Source organism: Martes martes (genome assembly GCF_963455335.1).
Source record: "Martes martes genome assembly, chromosome: 2".
Lineage (NCBI taxonomy): Eukaryota > Metazoa > Chordata > Mammalia > Carnivora > Mustelidae > Martes > Martes martes.
In genome coordinates, this window is record NC_137889.1 from 33,752,503 (window position 1) to 33,774,182 (window position 21,680).

Below are 21,680 nucleotides of genomic sequence, written 5' to 3' on the forward strand. Positions count from 1 at the left end.
ACTTCCTCCTGGGGAGCCAGGGGCCACAAGGCATCTAGGTGAGGGTTAAGCCACTAGCCACATGGGGCTCCTGAGCACCTGTCACATGGCTGGTCTGAACTGAGATGTGCTGGAACAGTAGAACACACACAGATTCCAATGGTTCTGTACTGAAAAAAAGGGAAAGGAAACTGTCATTAATCATTTCGCATATTGATTACATATTGAAATTAGAACTTCAATACATTGGGTTAACTAAAATACATGAGTAGAATTAATTTTTTAACTTTAAAAAATATGGCTACTAAGACATTTGAAATTATATACTCACCTCACATCATCGTACTTCCACTGACCAGCTCTGGGTTAAAGAATTTGGGGGTATGCAAAAGGTGTTCGAGGGTTAAAGGCTGAAGAGTCTGAAGAATGTGGGGTGTACCCCAACACCTCTTCTAGACCTGTCTGGACAGGATTCTCAAGTTAGGATCCCAGGTTTTAATCTCAGGGGCTTGGGTTTTGGAGGATTTTTAAAAATTTTCTGTTTTCAATTCAATGATCTTTCTTTTTTAAATTAAAGATTTTATTTATTTATTTGAGAGAGGGAGACAGCATGAGAGAGAGAGAGCACAGGCATGTGGGGGGGGAAGGGTGGAGGGAGTGGAAGCAGCAGACCCCCCACTGAGCAAGGAGCTCGATGCAAGTCTCCATTCCAGGACCCCTGGATCATGACCTGAGCCAAAGGCCAACACTTAACTCACTGAGCCACCCAGGCACCCCTCCATTCAATGATCTTTAAACAAAAATCTTCTGCAGGTAATTTTGAGATGATTATTTATTAGAAGGTATTTTCCTAGTGTAAGATTTTCATTTCTTAAGTCAGTGTTTCTCACACTAGAATCCTCAGACATATTCTCAGGAAATAAGATACTTTTTGCCTCCCTTTAACAGGTGTGTAATCAGATTTGAGAAGTAATATTCTCTGGCTTCCTCCTCCATGCATGCGTGTGTGTGTTGTGTGTGCGTGTGTGTGTTGTGTGTGCGTGTGTGTGGTGTGTGTGTGTGTGTGTGTGTGCACGCGCGTGTGTGCTGTGATCATCTGGCAGCCCTCTCCCTCTCTCCTTCCATACCTTCTCCCTCCCCTGTTCCCCCAGCCTCATCCCCACAAACCAAGAAGGGGACAGTCCCTGGGAGAGACCCTTGGGACCGGGGCATGGGGAAGGTTGAAACACATGCCCTTTCTCCACCTTTCTTCCTGACTCTTCAGGACTCCTCTCTGATGTTACTCAAAATACTGAGGGGTCCAGGGGCGCCTGGGTGGCTCATTGGGTTACGCCTCTGCCTTCGGCTCAGGTCATGATCCCAGGGTCCTGGGATCGAGCCCCGAATCAGGCTCTCTGCTCAGCAGGGAGCCTGCTTCCCCCCCCCCCCGCCTGCCTCTCTGTCTACTTGTGATCTCTCTCTCTCTGTCAAATAAATAAAATCTTTAAAAAAAAATACTGAGGGGTCCTTTCACCCCCTTTGACATTTAATGCCACCTCTGAGCCTCAAACTCTGGGGGTATATGAAGGAGCTAAAGCAGAGCTGAGGTGAGGCGGGCTTTGATTGAAAAGTCACACTGTCAGGAGCCTGTCCCCACTGACGGGGCCACCACAGTCTCGCCGCCACCCCCCTCAGGGCCTGAATGAGACCATTAGAGGCCCTGAGAACTGACATGATTATTTAGGATTTACCACCGTGGATAATGCCAATTAAAATTCTCCTAATCCGTAAAATGGGAATAAAGGGGGCCATGTGAGTTCTAATGACTCATATAATGACAACTGTGATGAACTTTTGGAAATGTCAAGATTGTGTGTGAGTGTGTGAGAGAGAGAGAGAGAGAACGTGCCATTTGGAAACCCAGCATCGCCCCCACATCCCCTTCACACAATCACACTTCAGGTGCTACTAGGAAGTGTCAGTGTTGGAGGGACAGTTAGGTGGGGACCAGATAGGTAGGAGGGGTCTGTCTGGAAAGCAGAGAAGGGAGGAAGCCCCCCTTCCACTCTTGCCTCCATCCTGGCTATTGTATGTTCTCCAAGAGCCTCTTGAAGATGGACTGGTTGGAATGTCAGATGTCTGGGGTCCTCTCATCGCCTGTCTTGATACATTCACCTCGAATTCACCAGTAAGCTTGGGGACAGAGCTGCTCACATGCCTTGTCCCCACTCCTCACTTCCTTTACTGTGCATCCCAGAGGCTGCCCAGTCGAGAGAAGTTTCCAGACCTGTACCTCTGACCTTCCCATGTCCACCAATAAGAGCAAAGAAGTGAAACCCTTTGTCTCGGCCCAGAGCAGGCAAGAGTTTGGGCTGGGAGGCTCATTAAAGTGTTTTTAATAAGCAATTAACTCAAAGGATGAGCCCTTTGGCTGGTATGGAACTTCCTTCTCCCAGGGAGGGAGTCTGGCAGGGAAAGGCTAAGTGGGTGGGCAGAGTGGGTTTAGTCAGTAGCTTGGGGCCTCTTTCCTCCCCCTCTAAATACAAATAAATAAACAGAACCTCTGAGTGGGCAGAGGCAAAGGCTGAGGCCTGGGCCTCCTCCACCAGGCCCCGGGGCTCTCTCAGTTTTCTGTCAAGGCCACAGACAGGCTTGGGGAGGCAAGGGTGCTCAGTCCCTCTGAGCCGGGGCCTTTGAGGGCTGGGAAGAGCACCCTTCTGTGAAGTCCTCTGCTCAGAGAGTGGGGCCAGGGGAGGGCAGCTCCTCCCACCTACCCGGCCTCCTGTTCTACCTGCCAGAGCTCAGACCCAATTCGGGCCATTCTCCCACTCCTCAGGATATGGGGCTGGAGGCCTGGTAAAGGCAGAGCCCCAGAGGGCAGGAGGAGGGTGCTGTGGCTCAAGCCTGTGGGTCCAAGGTGTAAAGGGGGCATTGCACCTTGACCCCTGCTCAGCCTGCTTGCCTGCAGAGCCCTAAGTCAGATCCAGGCCATGGGGGAACCCAGGGCAGGGGAAATGTCTGGTTAGGGGCTCAGTGGGCTATCCAGGCTGCCTGAACCATTCACTGGCTGTTTCCTATAATCGCGAGCGGAGGGTGGGGCTCCTGCTTCGCACAACCTCAGGGGGCGCCACTGATACAGAAAACAACATGCTTGTACTGGGGAAACCGTACCCCCTCTCCAGCCGCACTTTCTGGCTTGTAACAGTGTGTTCTCCTGCCTGTGCTCTCCCTGTTCCTTCAGGCTCCTGAGCAACAATAAGATTACTGGGCTCCGGAACGGATCCTTCTTGGGACTGTCCCTGCTGGAGAAGCTGTAAGTGCTGGGGCAAAGGGGGGCAAAGTTGGGGGCCGGTGGTCATGGGCAGGAAGTCAGTCCAGGCAGGGTGAGGACCCCTGGGTGCCGAGGGGGGCCCCTCAACCCCAGAACCTGCTGGCTAAGTGAGGCCCAGAGTCAGACCCACGGGAGCCCTGCCCAGGACTTGACCACCAGGTGGAGGCTACAGAGAGAGGGACCAGCTCCTTCCCCAGTGACAGCAGCGAGAAGTACGAGAAGTACGGGGAAACCTCGCTGGTCTAGGCAATGATGGGGCTCAGGGAAGTTCATTAACGCTCTTTAATGAGCACTTAGCTGTGAGAGCTGAGCCCCTTAGCTGGCCAGATGCCACCTCCCTGCTCCAGCTGGGGGCCCAGCATAAAGGGCTGAGGACGATTGGGTGTGACTGAGGCCTCTTTCCTCCTCCCCAACCCCACCCCCAAACAAATCAACAAACAAAGCCCCGTGGGCCTAGTGCCCTGGGCTAAGGGTCGGGGAAGTGGATCCCATCCACAGGGCCCCCACCCCACCTGCCGCGGTTTGGGGTTGCATCCCTATGGGCCCAGGTGGGCTGGCACTGGGCTCAGGACTTCAAGGGCTCTGCTGGCCAGAAGGGGCTTTTTCCCCAGAGTTGGGGGCCTGACTGAGTTGAGGGCAAGTCACTTAACCTGCTGAAGGAGGGGACTGAACCAGCCCCCCAGTTCCCTGTTCGGCTAGCCTGCTCCAGAATCCATCCTTGGGTCCTGTCTCCTCCGCGGAAGAACTGGGCCTCTGTCCCTCCAGAGCCTGATCCTTGCTTTCTCCCCTGCCCTGTCTCCTACCTCTGTCTCCTACCTCTGCTCCACCTGAGGGTTCCCAAATCTTTCAGCAGGCCTCCTGCCCCCCGTCTGCCATTTTGCCTGCCAGGCGTGGATGTGGTGTGATGGGGGATACAGAAAAATAAGGTGGAAGACTGCCCTCAAAGAGCCTGAGCTCACGGTCTAGTGGAGACCGTCAATGCCACGTGTGCTAGAACTGAGTAGGTTGGGGTTTCCACAAAACCCAAAGGAGGGACAGCACTGAGCGGGGAAGGCTGGACAGTTCGAGGGTAACTGGGAGGCAGTCTCTCCGTGACATGGAATGTGGGTCTTCAACCGTGACAACAGTCTTGTGAGGTCGTCTCCATTACAGCCCACTCACAGGGGAAGGCAAAACCTGTCCACACACTCCCCAGCGCCAGGAGGAGAGCTCAGTGGCCCGGCTGGCTTTGTGGCAGTGCGGAGGGGCAGACCTGTGTTTGGGGTGGAAAGGAAGAGCGTGCTGTCTTTGCTCTGGGGTGTGCTGGGCTGGGAGGGGGTGTTGGGATGTTGACGGTGGTGTGTGCACCCAGCTCTGTGACCAGGTCCCTCGTCCAACTGCCTTGCCGCTCACAGAGCTGGTGGTCCGGATGGGGAGAAAGGGCCGCCGCCAAGCTGCTCTTACAAAGTCTCCTCGGCCACCAGCAGCTCGGGAAGGTTTTTATCCCCCACAAGCGGTTAGGCCTGTGGGAGCTCTGATTCCTGCACTCAGGCCAAGCCTGGTCTCCGAGGGCTGAGTGGCAGGAAGCCACACGCTCTCTCCAGGGATCTTTGCAGGATGACAGACTGTAGCTGCCCCCACCCCTTTGCCCAGCCCCACCAGAGCCTGTCACCGCCCAGACTCGCTGTCCTTTCTCACTACCACGAACAAGATGGCTCTGAGCCTCTTGGGGCCCCACTGACCTCTTCCCAGCTTTACCCTCTCGCTTTATCCATCCAACACCCACCAGGTCTCCCCGCTTCTCCTCCTCTAGTCTCATGAGGGTCAACTTCCTGATGGAGAAGAAAAGCAGGTCCTTTCCTTCTTCCCACCCGTGCCCACGTACTGAATCTCCCCAGCAGCGGGACCTGAGTCAGTGTCCAGCACGTGCTTCCAAAGCCTGGGAGGCAATCAGAGAAAAATGAGAGCGTGGTCAAGGAATAATGACTAAGGGATGAATCACGTGCTGTGGCAGGTGCACAGAGCAGGAGACAGATGAGAATTCAGAATATTGAGGGTGAGCCCCGCTCTTTTAGGGATCCTCCAAGGCCTTCATTCCAGAGATATTTACCGAGCCCCTTTTGGGTGCTGAGCTCTGTTCTAGTCATTGGGAGTGAACACAACAGACCCAGTGCCTGCTCTCAGGGAACTTACCCTCCACCGTGGGGACCCAGAAAATAGCAAATAAATGTGTATCAGGAGATAAGTCTACAAAGAAAAACAAAGCAGGGTAAGGGGGAGAGAAGGCAATGGCGGTAGGGGGAGGCTGCTGTGAGCAGCAGAGGCCGCTGTTCCTTGCTATGTAGGGAGGTCAAGAAAGGCCTCATTGACAGATGATTGAGCCCAAGGTCTAAGGGAGGGAAGAAGCTGGAGGGAAGCAGATGGGAGGAGCCCAGGATCTCCAGCCTGGTTGATCACTACTGTACCAGTCGGGTTCTCCAAAGAGGGAAAACCAATAGGAGATGTGTGTGTGTGAATCTTTATATAAATACACAATGAAATTATTTTATATTAGTTCTTTATAAAGAAATTTATTTTAAGGAAATGGATTTGTGTGATTATGGGGGCTGGCAAATCCAAAATCTGTAGAAGTACAGGCCAGCAGGCTGGGAAGTTAGGCAGGAGATGATGCTTTAGTCTCCAGACAGAATTTCTTCTCCTGGAAACCTCAGTTTGGGGCTCTTAAGTCCTTCACCTGTTTGGGTGAGGCCCACGCATGTTCTCCAAGGTAAGGTAATCTCCTTTATTTAAAGTCAACTGCTTGTGGAGGTCCACTGCAGTTACAAATTCCTTCACCATAATGCCTCCATTAGTGTTTGGTTAGGTTACAAGGTGCTGTCGCCAGCTGAACGGACACATAAAGCTAGTCATCAAAACCACTGGCCTGCTATGGGATGGGGAGAGACCCTGTGCCCCCCTCCCAGAGATGCTAATTCATCAGGTCGGAAGGGGCCTGGGAATTTTTTACAAGGTATGCAGACGATTCTCATGCTCATCCGGGGTTGGGAACCGGTGGACCAGATGACCCCGAGACTGTGGGCCTATTCATCACAAATGAGACGCTGTGGCCTGGCATGCCGTTGGTGCCAGGAAACACTGATCTCTCTGTCCTGTCAGGCTCAGACACCCAGGCTTGGGCAGCTGAGTCCAGGGCAGCCTAACATCCCACAGTCTGTGAGCGGCAAGTCCCGTGGGAGGGTTGGGGCCTAGCCTGATGACTGAAATGGAAGGTCCGGACCACAGAGAAAGCCGGCATTGCCTCCTTGTGCTGAGCGCCCTTCTGGTCTTTGAAAATGGGTCAAGTCTAAGTGTGTGTGGTGGGGGAGGTCAGCCTGGTCCCAGTTAATGCATGGAGGGGCCTCAAGGCTGGGAGGGGATAGAGAGAGCGCGCCGTGTAGGAATGTGCCTATGATGATCTCAGGGGAGGACAGGTGCTCCAGAGAGGCTGGGGAGAGTGGAGCCGACCTTGTGGGGCTCTATCGGCCAAGCCAGACGGGTAAGAAAACCTGAGACAGGGTCCAGCTGAGAAGAGGTTCATGGCCAGCCCATGGCATGTACAGAATTGTTCAGATGGGCGTGAGACCCTGTCTCTGGGCCCTCCCCTCCATATCCCACCAGCCCCAGGCATGGACAAGCCTGTCTGTCCCCCAGAGGAAAGACTTCTGGGGTGGAGGAGATGGGGTGGGCGATGAAGGGCACAGAACTCCCTTTAGAGTCAAAGAGGCCTGGGATTGAATCCTGCCTGTGTCATTTTGTTTCTGGGTGCCTCTCCAAGGCTGCGGTTTCTCCCCTGGAAAAGGGGGCAATCGGGACTCCTAGACAGGCTGTCGTGGGGAAGGCGTGGGCTTTCAGTAAATACCTCTCCCTTTCCCTTCTCTGAAGAGTTTGAAGTTGGAAGATGTTATATTGCAGCCCCTCGTTGCATGGGATTTGCCCAGAGCTCCCTCAGCCTCCAGGGGGAGGGGGCAGTCCTGGAGCTGAACCGTGGGTTCAGAGTCCCAAAAGGACTCTCCGATGGCCCACCCATCTGGTGGCGGCCATCTCCGCCCACATCCCCCACCACGCACATTCAACAGGGAGTGGGCCACCCAAAGACCTTCCCAGGCTCCGAGGGTGCCCCGGTCACAGAGAAATCCCCCAGACTGGGGACCAAGTGGGCCGCAGAACAGACAGCCCCCAGAAGAGGCCAAGGGAGAGAGACTGGGCATGCCAGCAAGCGAATGGCTCTGTGCGGACACAAGCCCCCAGAGGCCCTTGCATGCCTGGAGGAGAGGGCCTGGTGAGGGGAGCCTGGTCAGCCCGGGGATGATTTGTCATTGCCTAATGAGATTAATGAGCCCCGGGGGCTGGTATGCAGCGGTGCTGGGGCACTCATTAGAAGCAGATGCTCATGGGAATGATGGCAAGGGAGGGGGGTTTTGGGGGTGGAGTGCTTCTCACCCGCCAGGTGGTTTCCATTAATCTATGGGCGGGGCCGTGAGCAAGGCCGCCCAGCCCCATCCTCCGCCCCTTCCCACCCCTCTCGCACTAGGGAAGAATGCAGAAGAGAGGCTGCTGACGCTGGGAGCTGGGAAGGGAGGCTTGTGGGCTTGGGGACAGACCTTGTGTCCGCTCTTGTAGCCCCAGTGCCTGGCATTCTGTATGTGCTAATAAGTACCTGTTGGATGATATCGGAGACAAGAGGGGCCCGGCCAGGAATGGGACCATCTCACCTTTCTCCAGCCGCATCCTCTCCCACATCCTCCGTACCTGCGCGGGGGTCTGGCCGGCTTGGAAAGTCCTGGAGGGCCCAGGAAAAGCTGCTCTGCGGCCTCCAAACCCATAATTTGGTTTCTGAACCCACGAGCAGGGAGGTCTTGGGGGGCCGGAGGGAGCCGACTTGGGGCCAGCCCACCCTGTCCAAGTGTGGTACGGGGCTCACCCTCACACGTGCTCGCTCTGGCGTGCAAACTCAACTCTTTAACAGCTTTCGTGGGATGGAATTAACATCCCAGAACGTCCACCCACTTAGAGCGTGCCCTCCGACGGCTCCAACTGTATTTACACAGTCCTGCAGCCATCACCGTCTAATTTTAGAACATTTTCATCATGTCGGAAGGCAACCAGGCATCAGCAGCAGCCACTCCCTGCTCCCCCTCCTACTCAGCCCTAAGCAACCACTAATCTCTCTGCCTCTATAGATTTGCCTCTCCTGGACATTTCATCTAAATGGAATCACATCATATGTAATCTTTTATAACTGGCCTTCTTTCACTTAGCGTAATGGTTTCAAGCTCCATCCAGATTATAGCACAGATCAGCAGTTCATTCCATAAAAGTCTGTTGTGCAAATAGAGCACAAATGCATTATCAGGTGACAGGCATTTGGGAAGTTTCCACGTTGGGGCTGCGACCATTCCTGTTCTGGTTTTCATGCGCCTGTACCCTCGTTTTTCCAGGATTTGTCCCTGGGCGCGCAGTTGCTGGGTCCCTTGGTAACTCTGCCAGACTGGTTTTCATGGCGGCTGCACCATTTTACACCAGTAATGGAGAAGGGGTCCAGTCTTTCCACCTCCTCATCAACTTGTGCTGTGGCCCGTTTTTCTCTGATCACCGTCTTAGCGCCTGCGAGGGGATATCACTGTGGTTTCACTTTGCATTTCCCTGATGACTAATGGTGTCTACCATTTTTTCGTGCGTTGTTTGGTCATTTGTATCTGCTCTTGGAAGAAATGTTTATGGACATCCTTTGCCCATTTTTTTTTTCAGCTGGTTTGTCCTTTTATTATTGAGTTGGAAGAGTTCTTTGTATATTCTAGATGGGAGTCACTTATCGGATATATGATTTGCAAACATTTTCTCTCATTCCTTGGGTTGCTTTTCACTTTCTGGATGGTGTCCTTCAGAGAGCAGAAGTTTTCAGTCTTTATGAAGGACACTTTATTAATCTTAGGCTGACACACTCCATCTTACACTCGGCTTCCTGAGCTCAGCTTTCCCAAGAAGGATGGAGGGTATGATTTGCTCTCAGGAATACCCCCCCACCCCCCACCCCAGACTTCTGCCATAGAGTCCCTCCCCTCGACATTGTCCTAGATACTGGGAGAGGGGCCTTCCTTGAGTCAGGGTAGCCTGCTCTGGGTTGGGGGAGGGGTGGTGGGGAGAGGACGCTCTGTCCACACACCACACCTTTCCCAGCTTCCAAGACCTGGGCTCTGTGGGAGCAGGGAGAAGAGGAGAGAGTCCACATCACTGAGACATCTATTCACCCCCAGAACCTCACCTAAAAAATGAAGGGATCTTAGGGCACCTGGATGGCCCAGGTAGTGGAATGTGCAACTCTTGATCTTGGAACTGTGAGTTCGAGCCCCACACTGGGTATGGAACTTCCTTAAAATTTTTTTAAACATCTTAAAAAAAAAAAAAAAGTGAAGGGATCAGGTTAGACAATCTAGGGCAGGGGTGCATCTCCTGGGTTCCACAGGCCCCTTGAAATCATGCACAGTGTTGGGCAGAGTGCATTTTTCTGAGACAAGAGTCCATAGCAAGAAGCACCAACCTATAGGGACCTTACTGGTCCAAAAAAAAAAAAAAAGAAAAGAAAAGAAATCCAAGCTCTAGGATAGCATTTCCTCCTGCTGCTAGGGAGGGTTTAGCCCAGATAGGCTTCCCCCTACCTTAGGGACCAGAACCCCATCATCAGGCTTTCAGAGCTCAGCCCAGTGAGCAGCCCCTGGCCTGTACCCCTCAGGAGAAGACTCCAGGACTGGCCCGTCTGGGCACTTGAGGGGCTGCCTGGGTCACCCCTGAAGCCACTTTGTGGGCGGGAGGCAAGGGGGCAGGCATACCAGCGCTTGGTGGCAGCTCCCCTCTCAGAGGGCCCCGGCGTGGCTCTGGGCTGCAGGAAATCCAGGGCAGGAAGGGGCTGGGGCCCAAGTGGCCGCCTTGCTCCCATCTGCAGAGCATCAGTGGGGCAGGCGGGGTGGGGGTTCTCAAGGGGGGCCGGGGAGGAAATGAGAATAAACACAGCTAGCGGAGAGGGAAGGGGCGGGGGGCTGCGGCCTCAGCCCCTTGGCAGCCCATGAAGGGAAGTGACACAATGAGGAATGTGTTTCCCTCTGCCCTCCCCCGCGTGGGGGTGGGAGGCAGAGCCCTGAGAATGGCCAGACCCCAACGGGGCCAGGGGGCACATGCTGGAACAGCACCAGAGGGGGGTGCTGTGAGAGTGGGGAACCGAAAGGGGGCTGCTGGCAGGAGGGGCAATCCAGAGCAGGCCGGGCGCTCCCCCCCACCAACCCTGTCCATCTCCAGTCTCCATGCTACATGAGCATCGAGGTTCGTCGTTCTTGCACCTTCCCTGCTGGTGGTGCACCACCAGTGAGCCTGGGTATGGAAGCCATCCCTTCTCTAGGGAGCTGGCCCCTTCTGGTGGCTTCTTTTCAAGGGACTCAGGGTTATGGAGGCCAACTCCTTGGTATGAGGGTGTTTCATTTCTCTCTCTCAGGGTGTTTTTGTCCCCAGCTGGGACTGGCTGTGCGAAAACAGGCCTCCTGGTGGGATGGCACCTCCCCGTCCTGGACACCCATTTCCTCTCCCAGAGCTGGGAGTGGCTACTTAACCCCCTCCTGCCCAGGATCCAGAGATATCCCTGCGACTTCAGCAGGCAAAGCCAAGTGCCCAGGGCGCCAGCCTGGGCTGGAGGGTCGCAGGGCCTTGGAAAACAGGTTGACCAGAGTTATCTGTCAATCTCCTCTTTCCTGTACAGGCTCTTTGCAACAGGTTGGTTACTCAGGAACCCCCCCACCCCTGCGCTCTGCCTCCTAAGCTCCCGGGTGGAGAGCAGAGCCAAGCCAGGAGGCTGCAGCCACCATCCCAGGGTCCCAGGAGGGGAGACGGGCTGGCTGAGCAGTGAGGCTTCCTGCTGCCCTCTGGGGCTGCAAGTGTGTTGGTTGGGCTCAGGAGAGACTCAGGTGGACCTCGAGTAGTGGGTGAGTGAGTTGCCGGTGGCTGTGCTCAGAAAGCAGAGGATGGGAGGGGAGCCAGTGGGCCAATACTCAACCTGTGGCCCAGAGAGCTGCCAGCCTGGTTTTGAGCTGGGGCCAGGTGGACACCGGTGGGTCCCCAAGGGACAGGAGCCACCCCTTTGGTTCTGCCCCCCCCTCCCCAATCCCACTGCGACCACCCCTGCAGGGGAGGAGGATGAAAGAGAAGAGGGCTGCTATCTGGTCATGTGGTTGCTTTGAGCACCGGGATGCTGGGATAGAAGCTGGCCTGAGGCCTCTCCTGCACCTCCTTCCTGGGTGTGTGTGGAAGTGGGGGGGCTTGGCCCCCTGGAGCCCTGGAGGGGCACCACCTTCTGTCTGGACCTGCTGTGGCTCAGCCTAGAGACTGCGTTTCCCTTGCCACCTTCCCTCAGCACTGCAGGCTCCTGGGAGACCTGGGGGGAAGGCAGGTGAACAAGGCTTTACTACCCGTCCCCAGCCTTGCCTTCCTCATCTGAAGAATGAGTGGCCACCGTGGGGGTGGGGGGGATTTATAGTTCTGCCCTGGAGTCAGAGACCCAGGTGGGCCTCCAGGCGGTCATCATCTTCATGCTGTGTCTCCTCACCCGTTGGATGGAGAGATCAACACGTGGAAATACCACCCCCCAATGCCGGACTCCAGAAGGTCTTACCTTTGTATAGTAATTTACAAAAGACTTTAAAAAAAAAAAAAAAAAGACTTTAGCACCCATTTTCTTTTTTTTTTCTTTTTCTTTTTTTTAAAGATTTTATTTATTTATTTGACAGACAGAGATCACAAGTAGGCAGAGAGGCAGACAGAGAGTAGAAAGGAAGCAGGCTCCCCGCTGAGCAGAGAGCCCAGGACCCTGGGATCATGACCTGAGCTGAAGGCAGAGGCTTTAACCCATTGAGCCACCCAGGCGCCCCTAGCACCCATTTTCAAATGGCTCTCATAGCAGCCCCTGTGAGATCCTTGGTGGCTCAGATTGGAGCAACATGGCCAAGGCCTCCCGGCTCCTAGTTCAGTGCTGGCTCCAATCCTTGTTTCCACCATGTTCTGCTTCCTCATCCCAGGGGTCCTCATCCCATCTCTTGGCTTCTCTATTCTTCCTGACATCTTTTGACCAGCACCCCTTGATGGTAGTGGGGGGAGGGGGTGCGGCAAGTAGACCTATATGAGAGGTCAGGTCCTTCATCCAACCTCCTCACCAGGGCTGAGGAGATTTAGAAGAAAAACCAGTTGCCAACACTGCTGGTAAAAATGAGGCTTCCCCGCCCCAGTGGAGCGTGAGGCCCCCAGAGCGGGAGAGCTGTGAGGGCCCCCACTTGCCTCCCACAGGGACCTGAGGAACAACGTCATCAGCACGGTGCAGCCTGGTGCCTTCCTGGGCCTGGGGGAGCTGAAGCGTTTGTGAGTGGCATGTCTGGCTCCCCAAGCCCTCCCAGCCCTCCCCATCCTTGGAGATGGTCCCCTGGATCCCATGATCAACTGTTCCTTCTTGTCTCCCCACTCACAGCACCTCTCTCCCCACACAGTGTATGGGGGAGGGCAGAAGGGGGAGACACTTGAAGCCCATCTCCTTGTTCTTCCTGCTCCCCACACAAGCCCTGGCCACACACGTGTGTCCTGCACAAGTGGGTCCGTTTGCTCCTGTGTGGCCAGCTTGCTGACGTCGTGTGTGTCCCCCTAGAGATCTCTCCAACAACCGGATTGGCTGTCTCACGTCTGAGACCTTCCAAGGCCTCCCCAGGCTTCTCCGTCTGTGAGTTAGGGGCCATTAGTGGGAAGGAGGGGGAGGGACGGCTCACCCCAAAGGAGGGGTTGGGAGGAAGGAGGCAGCACCAGACCCTCATAGGCCCCCCCCGCATTCCCTTCACTCACTCCTCCCTCCTCTGGCCCAGGAAGACCCTAAGATCCTGGCTCCCTGTCCCATATCCCCTACAGAAACATATCTGGAAACATCTTCTCCAGTGTGCAACCTGGGGTCTTTGATGAGCTGCCAGCCCTTAAGGTGGTGTGAGTATCTGTTCCCAGCCCAAGGACTCAGAGCCCTACATCCTTTCTCTGTCCAGGAAGGACACACATAAGCATCATGACGACGGCGCCTGGCTTTATGAGTAGGTGGGACGGATGATGGCTGGCACCGCCATATTTGCCTTCCCACTATGGCTAGGCTGGTGGTGCACACATACACCGAATGTGCCCCTTCCAGCCTCAGTCTCTCCCAGGGCTCCATCCCCCCAACCCTCCAGAATCCACACTCCCTTGCTCTACTTTGTGGCTCCTCTCCCCCATTCTGCAGCGATCTTGGCACTGAGTACCTGACATGTGACTGTCACCTCCGCTGGCTGCTGTCCTGGGCCCGGAATCGCTCCCTGCAGCTCTCCGAGCGCACCCTCTGTGCCTACCCCAGTGCCCTACATGCCCAGGCCCTGGGGGGCCTCCAGGAGGCCCAGCTGCGCTGCGGTGAGCACAGCCTCCCCCTGCACACCTGCCCCTTGGTGCAGAAGCGCTCCAGAAGGGCCCTGCTGGCTCCAGGCTCCCTCTGCCTTAAGTGTTATGGGGTGGTGGGCACCTTCTCCAGGGCATGCCTCCTCTCCCTCAGATCCCCCTGGGGCTCCTTCTCCAGCCATCAGTGCTCCTAGACTTTCTTTGGGGGCAGCTGCTTTGTTTATGTTTTCATCTGGTCCTCCTCTTGGGGTGACAAGTGTGTCATGGAAAGGAGCACTTTGATCTGCCCAAAGCCCACCTGTTCCTCTCTTGTGCTCTCACCTCCAGAGGCTTTCTCCTGCACCCTTTCTTACCCAGCTCAGGGGGAGCTCCTGTCAGATGGGGCCTGGCCCTGCCCAGGCTGGCCTGTCCCACCCTGGTGCCTGATGGCCCCGCACGCCCATGTCTCCTCCCACAGAAGGGGCCCTGGAGCTGCACACACACCACCTCATCCCATCCCTGCGCCAAGTCGTGTTTCAGGGTGACCGGCTGCCCTTCCAGTGCTCTGCCAGCTACCTGGGCAATGACACTCGCATCCGCTGGTACCACAACCGGGCCCCCCTGGAGGGCGACGAGCAGGCGGGCATCCTCCTGGCAGAGAGCCTCATCCACGACTGCACCTTCATCACCAGGTACCAGCCCTCCTGCCCCTTCCCAGCCCAAGGCAGGGGGTGGGGGAGGCCACTGTGCCCATCGCCCGCTTCCCAAAGGAGCCCTGCTCCGACATGGGCTGTAGAGCATGTTCATGTACCTGAGAGTGCGCAGGTGTGTTTCTGGAAACCCTGGGCTGAGTCGTAAATGGTCTGGCTAGGGGATAGAGACTCAGCGCCTGATAGGAAAAAAACAAGGATGATACCTGAGGTTTCTCTGGCGCTTCCACAATGTATGCAGTGACTCTCAGCTCTACTGTGGGACCGAGTCTCTCCGATAGACTTGCAGGGGAGGTCTTAGTAGCTCCGTGAGAAAGGTGGGGAAATGGAAGCTCAGGAGGACTGTACCCTAAGGCCGATCGGAATTGAGGGAGTGTGTACTTGCATCCCTCTCCGTTAAAGAGGATGGAACCCTGAAGCCCCTGCCCCGCAGACCGTCAGGCAGGGGCCGCGGGGTGGGGTGGGGTGGGGGGACGGGGTCGGGGCGCTTAGGGAGGGTGGCGTGGCCACCAAGAGTGCCTCGCAGCCAGCCCACCGCCGCCCGCCCGCCCGCCCGCAGCGAGCTGACCCTGTCTCACATCGGCGTGTGGGCGTCAGGGGAGTGGGAGTGCTCCGTGTCCACGGCGCAGGGCAACGCCAGCAAGAAGGTGGAGATCGTGGTGCTGGAGACCTCCGCCTCCTACTGCCCTGCTGAGCGAGTCGCCAACAACCGCGGGGACTTCAGGTGCGGTGCCTTCTGCCGCCCCGGCCCCGCCCCCCGCGCGTCGTCGGAGAACACGGGGCGGGGGGCGGGGCTCCCCATCTGCTCTAAGTCCCCAGCCCCACTGTCCCGCTGTTGTTTTCACAGAGACCTTATCTTTTTGTATAACCCCCCATCTGACATGTGCTGTGCAGAACAAAAAGTTTGGGTGGGTTTTGTTTGTTTCTTTGTCTTGTTTCCTTGCATTAATAGTTTATGAAATTCGCCCACAAGGAACATCAGATTTTAACATACCCCTGGGCGTCTCCATGAGGAAGGGCAGGTACTATCCTCCCCATGGACAGCTGAGAACACTCAGGCCCAGAAAGGGTAAGGAGCTTGAAGTCAGGGCTCCATGTCTAAACAAACGTGGACTCAGAGAGAAGGTGGAGCTCGGGAGCCCCTCCAAGGCCAGTCCGAACCCTCTCTCTGAATCCATCCCCCAGGTCCTAAAGGGGTTCAGCATCCCAGGTCTAAGGGCAGAGGAGGGAGCCTTGCTCTGAGGAGCCTGGGGGATCAGCAACCTCCCGCGTCTGCCCCCAGGTGGCCTCGAACTCTGGCTGGCATCACAGCCTACCAGTCCTGTCTACAGTACCCCTTCACCTCGGTGCCCCTGAGCGGGGGCGCCCCAGGCACCCGAGCCTCCCGCCGGTGTGACCGAGCTGGCCGCTGGGAGCCAGGGGACTACTCCCACTGTCTGTACACCAACGACATCACCCGGGTGCTCTACACCTTCGTGCTGGTGAGGCCAGGAGAGGAGAGGGGCAGGGGACACCCGTCAGCTCTGGTTCTGAGGGCTGGGAAGGGGAGCCCCCTCGTGGCTGTGGGCTCTGCTGCTCCTCCTTGCTGTGGGCATGAGCAGTGAGGGGCTCTTGCTCTTCTCAGCTAGCTTTTCTCCTTCGAGGGCATTCAGGTCCCTCCAGGGTCACCCCAAGCATCTTTATTCTCAAACACAGCCAGGGCGGCCTGAAGGGGGAAAACAAGGACAGCGTGAGGCTGTCCCATTATCCTTAGGCGGGTGGTGTTAGAAGTGGGCGGCCCTGAGTCCTGAGGAGTCCATTCCTTACATGTGCCTCCTGTCTTGATTAGACCCAGCTGGTGGGCCAGATCCCTCTCCCCAGGCGCTGTGGCCCTGAGCATCAGCACAGACAAGGGGGCCCTCTAGGGGCAGTTCTGGGGGAGAAGGAGCAGAACTGGACCATCTATCTCCTTTCCTCCTTCAATCTTCCCAGATGCCTATCAATGCCTCCAATGCGCTGACCCTGGCTCATCAGCTGCGAGTGTACACAGCCGAGGCAGCCAGCTTCTCTGACATGATGGATGTTGTCTATGTGGCTCAGATGATACAGAAATTTCTGGGTTACGTCGACCAGATCAAAGAGGTGAGATTCAACCTGGCTCCTGGGGTCCCTGGAAACCAGTCCCCACTTGCTCAAGATTCTCGTGCCCCAGCCTCCAGGCCCCAAACCTGGCTCCTGCCCTCAGTGACTCTCTGCCCCCTGCCAGCTGGTGGAGGTGATGGTGGACATGGCCAGCAATCTGATGCTGGTGGACGAGCACCTGCTGTGGCTGGCCCAGCTCGAGGACAAGGCCTGCAGTGGCATCGTGGGCGCCCTGGAGCGCATTGGGGGGGCTGCCCTGAGCCCCCACGCCCAGCACATCTCCGTGGTAACGTGGGTCAGCTGGGAGGGAGCTCCTTGGGGAGCCTAGCCCTGGGAGGGAACTTAGAGGCAATTGGGGTCAGCCCTTACCTGCCAGGAGGGGAACGCTCCTGTCTTTGGGCAGCAAGTCCTCCAAGTATGCACCTGCCATGGGCCCAGCTGGCAAGAATTCCGAGCCGGACCGGTGTGTGGAATCCGATTCAGAGTCGTCCACAGCAGTGCAGAGGGGAGGGAGGGGGCCGATGAAAGGGAGGAATCATGCAAGACTTCGTGGTGGGGAACTGGAGCTGTAACGCTAGCCCAATGGAAATAAATGAGAGGAAGGGGGAAAGGAACCCAAGGCATGAGTAAGAGGAGGCTTGGAAGTAGGGCCACAGCCTTGTGATGGAATGAGGAGTCACGGAGACTCCTGCTCCCTAAGAAGAGGGTGACATTGCCTGTGGTGGGCTGTGAACTGATTAACGATTGCCGCAGGGCATCTTGGGCATGTAAGATCCTGTGCTAGGTACCCTGGGTGGTGTAAGGTTGGACAGGACCCTGCTCTGCGGCTTGGCCAAGGTGGCAGAACTAGTACCTGCTAAGGGGCGAGCAAGGTACAAGGTGGGGGGGGTAGGAAGGGTCTCAGGAGGGTGCCATGGCCAGGGGTTGGAGAGACCCCACAGCACATGTCACACTGCTAGGCCTTGAGAAGCCAGTCAGGACTAAGGTGTAGGGGGCGCCCAGCCTGAGTGAATCTGCAGAGAGGGACTGGGCAGTGGCAGGCAGGAGGCCCAGAGAGAGCCGCCATATCTCAGCTGGGGGGGTGGGGGGGCTGACAAGCTCCCTGTCCCTAGAACTCAAGGAATGTGGCACTGGAGGCCTACCTCATCAAGCCACATGGCTACGTGGGGCTGACCTGCACAGCCTTCCAGAGAAGGGAGGCAGGGGTGCCGGGCATGCGGCCCGGGGGCCCTGGCCAGAACCCCTCACCAGAGCCCGAGCCCCTGGCTGATCAGCAGCTCCGCTTCCGCTGTACCACAGGGAGACCCAGCATTTCTCTGTCGTCTTTCCACATCAAGGTGGGCACTGGGGAACGGCCGAGGGGGTGGTCGCCCTTCAATGCCGGTGCCTGGTGGGGGTGGGTGGGGGTGAGTGGAAGCAGATCCAGAAAAGGGGTTCAGGGGAGGGGGGAGGAGAGGACCGGAAGGCCTCAGAGTCCTAGGGGTTCCCCGATGTCTCTGAGGAACTCCGATGTCCCCCCAGAACAGCGTGGCCCTGGCCTCCATCCAGCTGCCGCCCAGTCTGTTCTCGTCCCTTCCGGCTGCCCTGGCTCCCCCTGTCCCCCCAGACTGCACCCTGCAACTGCTGGTCTTCCGAAATGGCCGCCTCTTCCGCAGCCACGGCAACACCTCCCGCCCTGGAGCCGCTGGGCCTGGCAAGAGGCGTGGTGTGGCCACCCCAGTCATCTTTGCAGGAACCAGTAAGGGACTGAACTCCCCTGTGCTGCATGGAGTGTTCCCAAGTGTCTGCCTGGGGCCCCTGCCACCTGCCCTTCCTTCACCCACAGCGTCCCCTAAGGCCCTGAGGGAGGTGGACGAGGAGAGTGGCCCCTGATCATTTCCCAGGAGGATAGGGTCAGAGACATCCTCTCAAGGAAGGGATTGCTGGAGAAGAGACTCTGGAAGACATTGGAATTTATATCCCAGATTTGTCGAATTCCAAAAGGGTTCTCTCTTCACCTTTCCCTCTCCCTCAGTATTACCTTCTACCTTCCTCTCCCTGCCCCCAGCCACCACTCATTTGACATTTAGAATGGGTCACCTCCCAGTGCTTTTTGATTCATTCCTGGGTCTCCCTGGTGAAACTGACAACCTGGAAGGCAGGGCGGGATTGGAATCTAACTACATCCCAAGCCCAGCCTACACCCTGCCCCGCCCACGGCTTTCGTGCCGCTCTGCTGTTGCTGTCTTGCTGTTGCTGTAGGACGAGCCTCCTCACCTCCTCACGGCCTTGTTCTACCTGGGTGGACTTCCCTCTCCCCTGCAGGTGGCTGCGGTGTGGGCAACCTGACCGAGCCAGTGGCCATTTCGCTTCGGCATTGGGCTGAGGGGGCTGAGCCTGTGGCAGCTTGGTGGAGCCAGGATGGGCCTGGGGGCCCCGGGGGTTGGAGCTCCGAGGGCTGCCAGCTCCGCTCCAGCCAGCCCAATGTCAGCTCCCTGCACTGCCAGCACCTGGGCAATGTGGCCGTGCTCATGGTGAGTGGGATTGGCGGGGCGGGGGGAGGGGGAGCTCGAGAGGACTGGGACTGGGGAATTGTAGGGGGAGGATGAGGTAGGGGTGAGGATGGGGGTATTCTGATCACCTGGGGCCCCAGAGAACTACAGAAAGCAGAACAGCCTCATCAGGCCTCATGACTATAGAATTCATGGGGAAATGTCCCTCTGGTCTTCCCCCACACCTTTTCATTTTTCAGGAGATAGGTCCTGCCTCCATTCATCCCGAGAGATGGATCTGGAACTCGCCAGCCTGGTCTTCACATCTGTACTCTCTCAGATCCAGATTGTTAAAGGGGAAAAAAAAAATCTAGGAACATTTCTCCTTTCTGGTCACCCTCCTCGCTCACTCTTCTCCAGGTCCCTCTCCCTCACCACATTTTGCACCCCACTTTCCCAGATCCTGAGCAGGCATGCAGCTGGATTATAGACAGAAACCTCCCCCTCTTTCATCATCTCTGGTTTTTAGGCTGAGAGAAGTCCCCAGAGGGGCAAGAGACGAGGACAGAACTGGCTGGCGGTAGATGACTGACAGTACCTGGGACCGACTTTCCAGGAGTGCTGTCTCAGCACTTAGTGTTTACCCACCTGGATGGAAGAGGGGCCAAAGCTGACTGAGCTTGAAGAAAAATGGTCTGGGGGACTGGCCAGGACTCCACTGGGTGGCCCCTACCCCTTGCTTCCTAATACTTCCTCTTTCCTGCTCTTTCCAGGAGCTGAGTGCCTTCCCCAGGGCGGTGGGGGGCTCTGGGGCAGGGCTGCATCCCGTCGTGTACCCCTGCACGGCCCTGCTTCTGCTCTGCCTCTTTTCCACCATCATCACCTACATCCTCAACCACAGGTGGGAGCTCCTGAAAGAAGGGAAGATGCGGAGGGGAGGCTGTGGGTCTGAGTACTGGCCAGTGTCCCTTTCCCAAGTGGGTCTCCATGATGTTCGCAGGCTCTTTCGAAGGGTTAAGCCCTCCCTGCCCTCGGGCCTTGATCACATTCACGAATGTGCATGCACACAGATATCTGCCTTCCCCCTTTGCTCTCCCAATGGCCTTGAGACCGCATGGGCCTGACCTTGGGTGGGTGGCCCATTAATTAAAGACTGTTTCTGGGGCAGCTCCATCCATGTGTCCCGGAAGGGCTGGCACATGCTGCTGAACCTGTGCTTCCACATGGCCATGACCTCCGCCGTCTTTGCAGGAGGCATCACACTCACCAACTACCACATGGTCTGCCAGGCAGTAAGCAGAAGGGGCTAGGGTGGGGGTGGGGAGCGCTCCAAGATGAGTGATGGCACAGAGTTGGGAGGTGCAGGGGAAAAAAATGAGATCTCATGCTAATAGGCCCCAGCTCCACTGTTGTGTGCAGCCTTGCTGGGGGTGGGAGCCATGGGCATAGGGGTGGTAAGAAGTAGAGAAACTAGGAGATGGGTCTTCAAAGTGGAGGGTGGGGATCTGCAGTGGAGGAAAGGTCAGGAACAAGGCAGACACCACCAGCAGGGCTGTGAAAAGTCTCCCCAGTGGAAGAGGAGCATGGGGTGGAAGGAGAGAGGGTGACAGCAGGGGCAGAACCTTGAAGAGGATCAGGGTAGAGCTGGGGGTGGGACTGTGGAAGGAGTGGGAGAATAATCCTGGGGACTGGGGCTCTGGGGTGGCTTCAGCAGTAGCAGCCTGGTCCCCCAGCCTCTGTGGCTTGACCCTGCAGGTGGGCATCACTCTGCACTACTCTTCATTGTCCACACTGCTCTGGATGGGCGTGAAGGCCCGTGTCCTCCACAAGGAGCTCACCTGGAGAGCACCCCCTCCACAAGAAGGGGACTTGGCTCCACCTGCGCCCCGCCCCATGCTCCGGTACTTGCCTCCAGCGGTCAGCTTTGCAAGGGTGAAGGGCTCCGAGGCCAGGGTAGGGGAAGGACAGCACCATCTGTTTTCCCAGGCTGGAGGCAGGGTGGGTCCAAGGTCCTGGGTGAGAACTCTCCAAAGAGAAAAGAGGCAAAGCCCTAGGTGGTGCCAGGTTGCCTAAGGCCAGGGGAGCGGGTGTGTCCTTAGAGCTTTTCAGGGGTGACAACAAGGCCAGGGCCCTGGGCCCTGGGTAGCGGTCCTGCAAACCACAGTGGCACCCTGACTTCTGTACTGTTTCAGGTGAGAGAGCAGTTCTGGCCTCTGTCCCTTGCAACAGTCATGGTCAAGTCCCCTGGGAACCTACAGAGCCTGCAACAAATTCTGAGAGAATTTAAAGGGGAAAGAGGACGGGACAGAGACCCCAAGTCAAGGTTTCTGAGCATCTGGTTCCAGCTCCTTTGGTTCCCCACCATCTCTGAGCCCCAAACCCCATTCCTCTCCAGGTTCTATCTAATCGCCGGAGGCATCCCCCTCATTATCTGTGGCATCACAGCTGCGGTCAACATCCACAACTACCGGGACCACAGCCCCTAGTGAGCGCCATGGCCTGCCTGCCCCAAACCCACCCGCCCCAACACCAGATGCCCTTTACTCCACTGGCAGGGGCACCTGCAGGCCCACCCAGCCAGTGACCCATCCCAAACCCATGCATGTTGCCTAAGCCAGTCTCTGCCTTGCCACTCACCACGTCCTATCTTCCCCAGCC

The 21,680-nt window shown here is 56.8% G+C and overlaps 1 protein-coding gene across 1 annotated transcript in view; it reads left to right on the top strand.

The window, feature by feature from the left end:
* Positions 1 to 21,680, top strand: part of ADGRA2 (adhesion G protein-coupled receptor A2) — a 33,159-nt gene that overhangs the window by 10,144 nt on the left and 1,335 nt on the right. Inside the window, exons 2-18 of the mRNA XM_080796470.1 lie at positions 3,200 to 3,271; positions 12,629 to 12,700; positions 12,981 to 13,052; positions 13,235 to 13,306; positions 13,593 to 13,756; positions 14,199 to 14,412; positions 14,990 to 15,154; positions 15,713 to 15,911; positions 16,402 to 16,551; positions 16,676 to 16,837; positions 17,664 to 17,888; positions 18,073 to 18,289; positions 18,856 to 19,064; positions 19,796 to 19,923; positions 20,191 to 20,314; positions 20,778 to 20,923; positions 21,418 to 21,507. Coding sequence (XP_080652596.1) covers positions 3,200 to 3,271; positions 12,629 to 12,700; positions 12,981 to 13,052; positions 13,235 to 13,306; positions 13,593 to 13,756; positions 14,199 to 14,412; positions 14,990 to 15,154; positions 15,713 to 15,911; positions 16,402 to 16,551; positions 16,676 to 16,837; positions 17,664 to 17,888; positions 18,073 to 18,289; positions 18,856 to 19,064; positions 19,796 to 19,923; positions 20,191 to 20,314; positions 20,778 to 20,923; positions 21,418 to 21,507 — 2,481 coding nt within the window. The remainder of the gene's footprint in view (positions 1 to 3,199; positions 3,272 to 12,628; positions 12,701 to 12,980; positions 13,053 to 13,234; positions 13,307 to 13,592; positions 13,757 to 14,198; positions 14,413 to 14,989; positions 15,155 to 15,712; positions 15,912 to 16,401; positions 16,552 to 16,675; positions 16,838 to 17,663; positions 17,889 to 18,072; positions 18,290 to 18,855; positions 19,065 to 19,795; positions 19,924 to 20,190; positions 20,315 to 20,777; positions 20,924 to 21,417; positions 21,508 to 21,680) is intronic.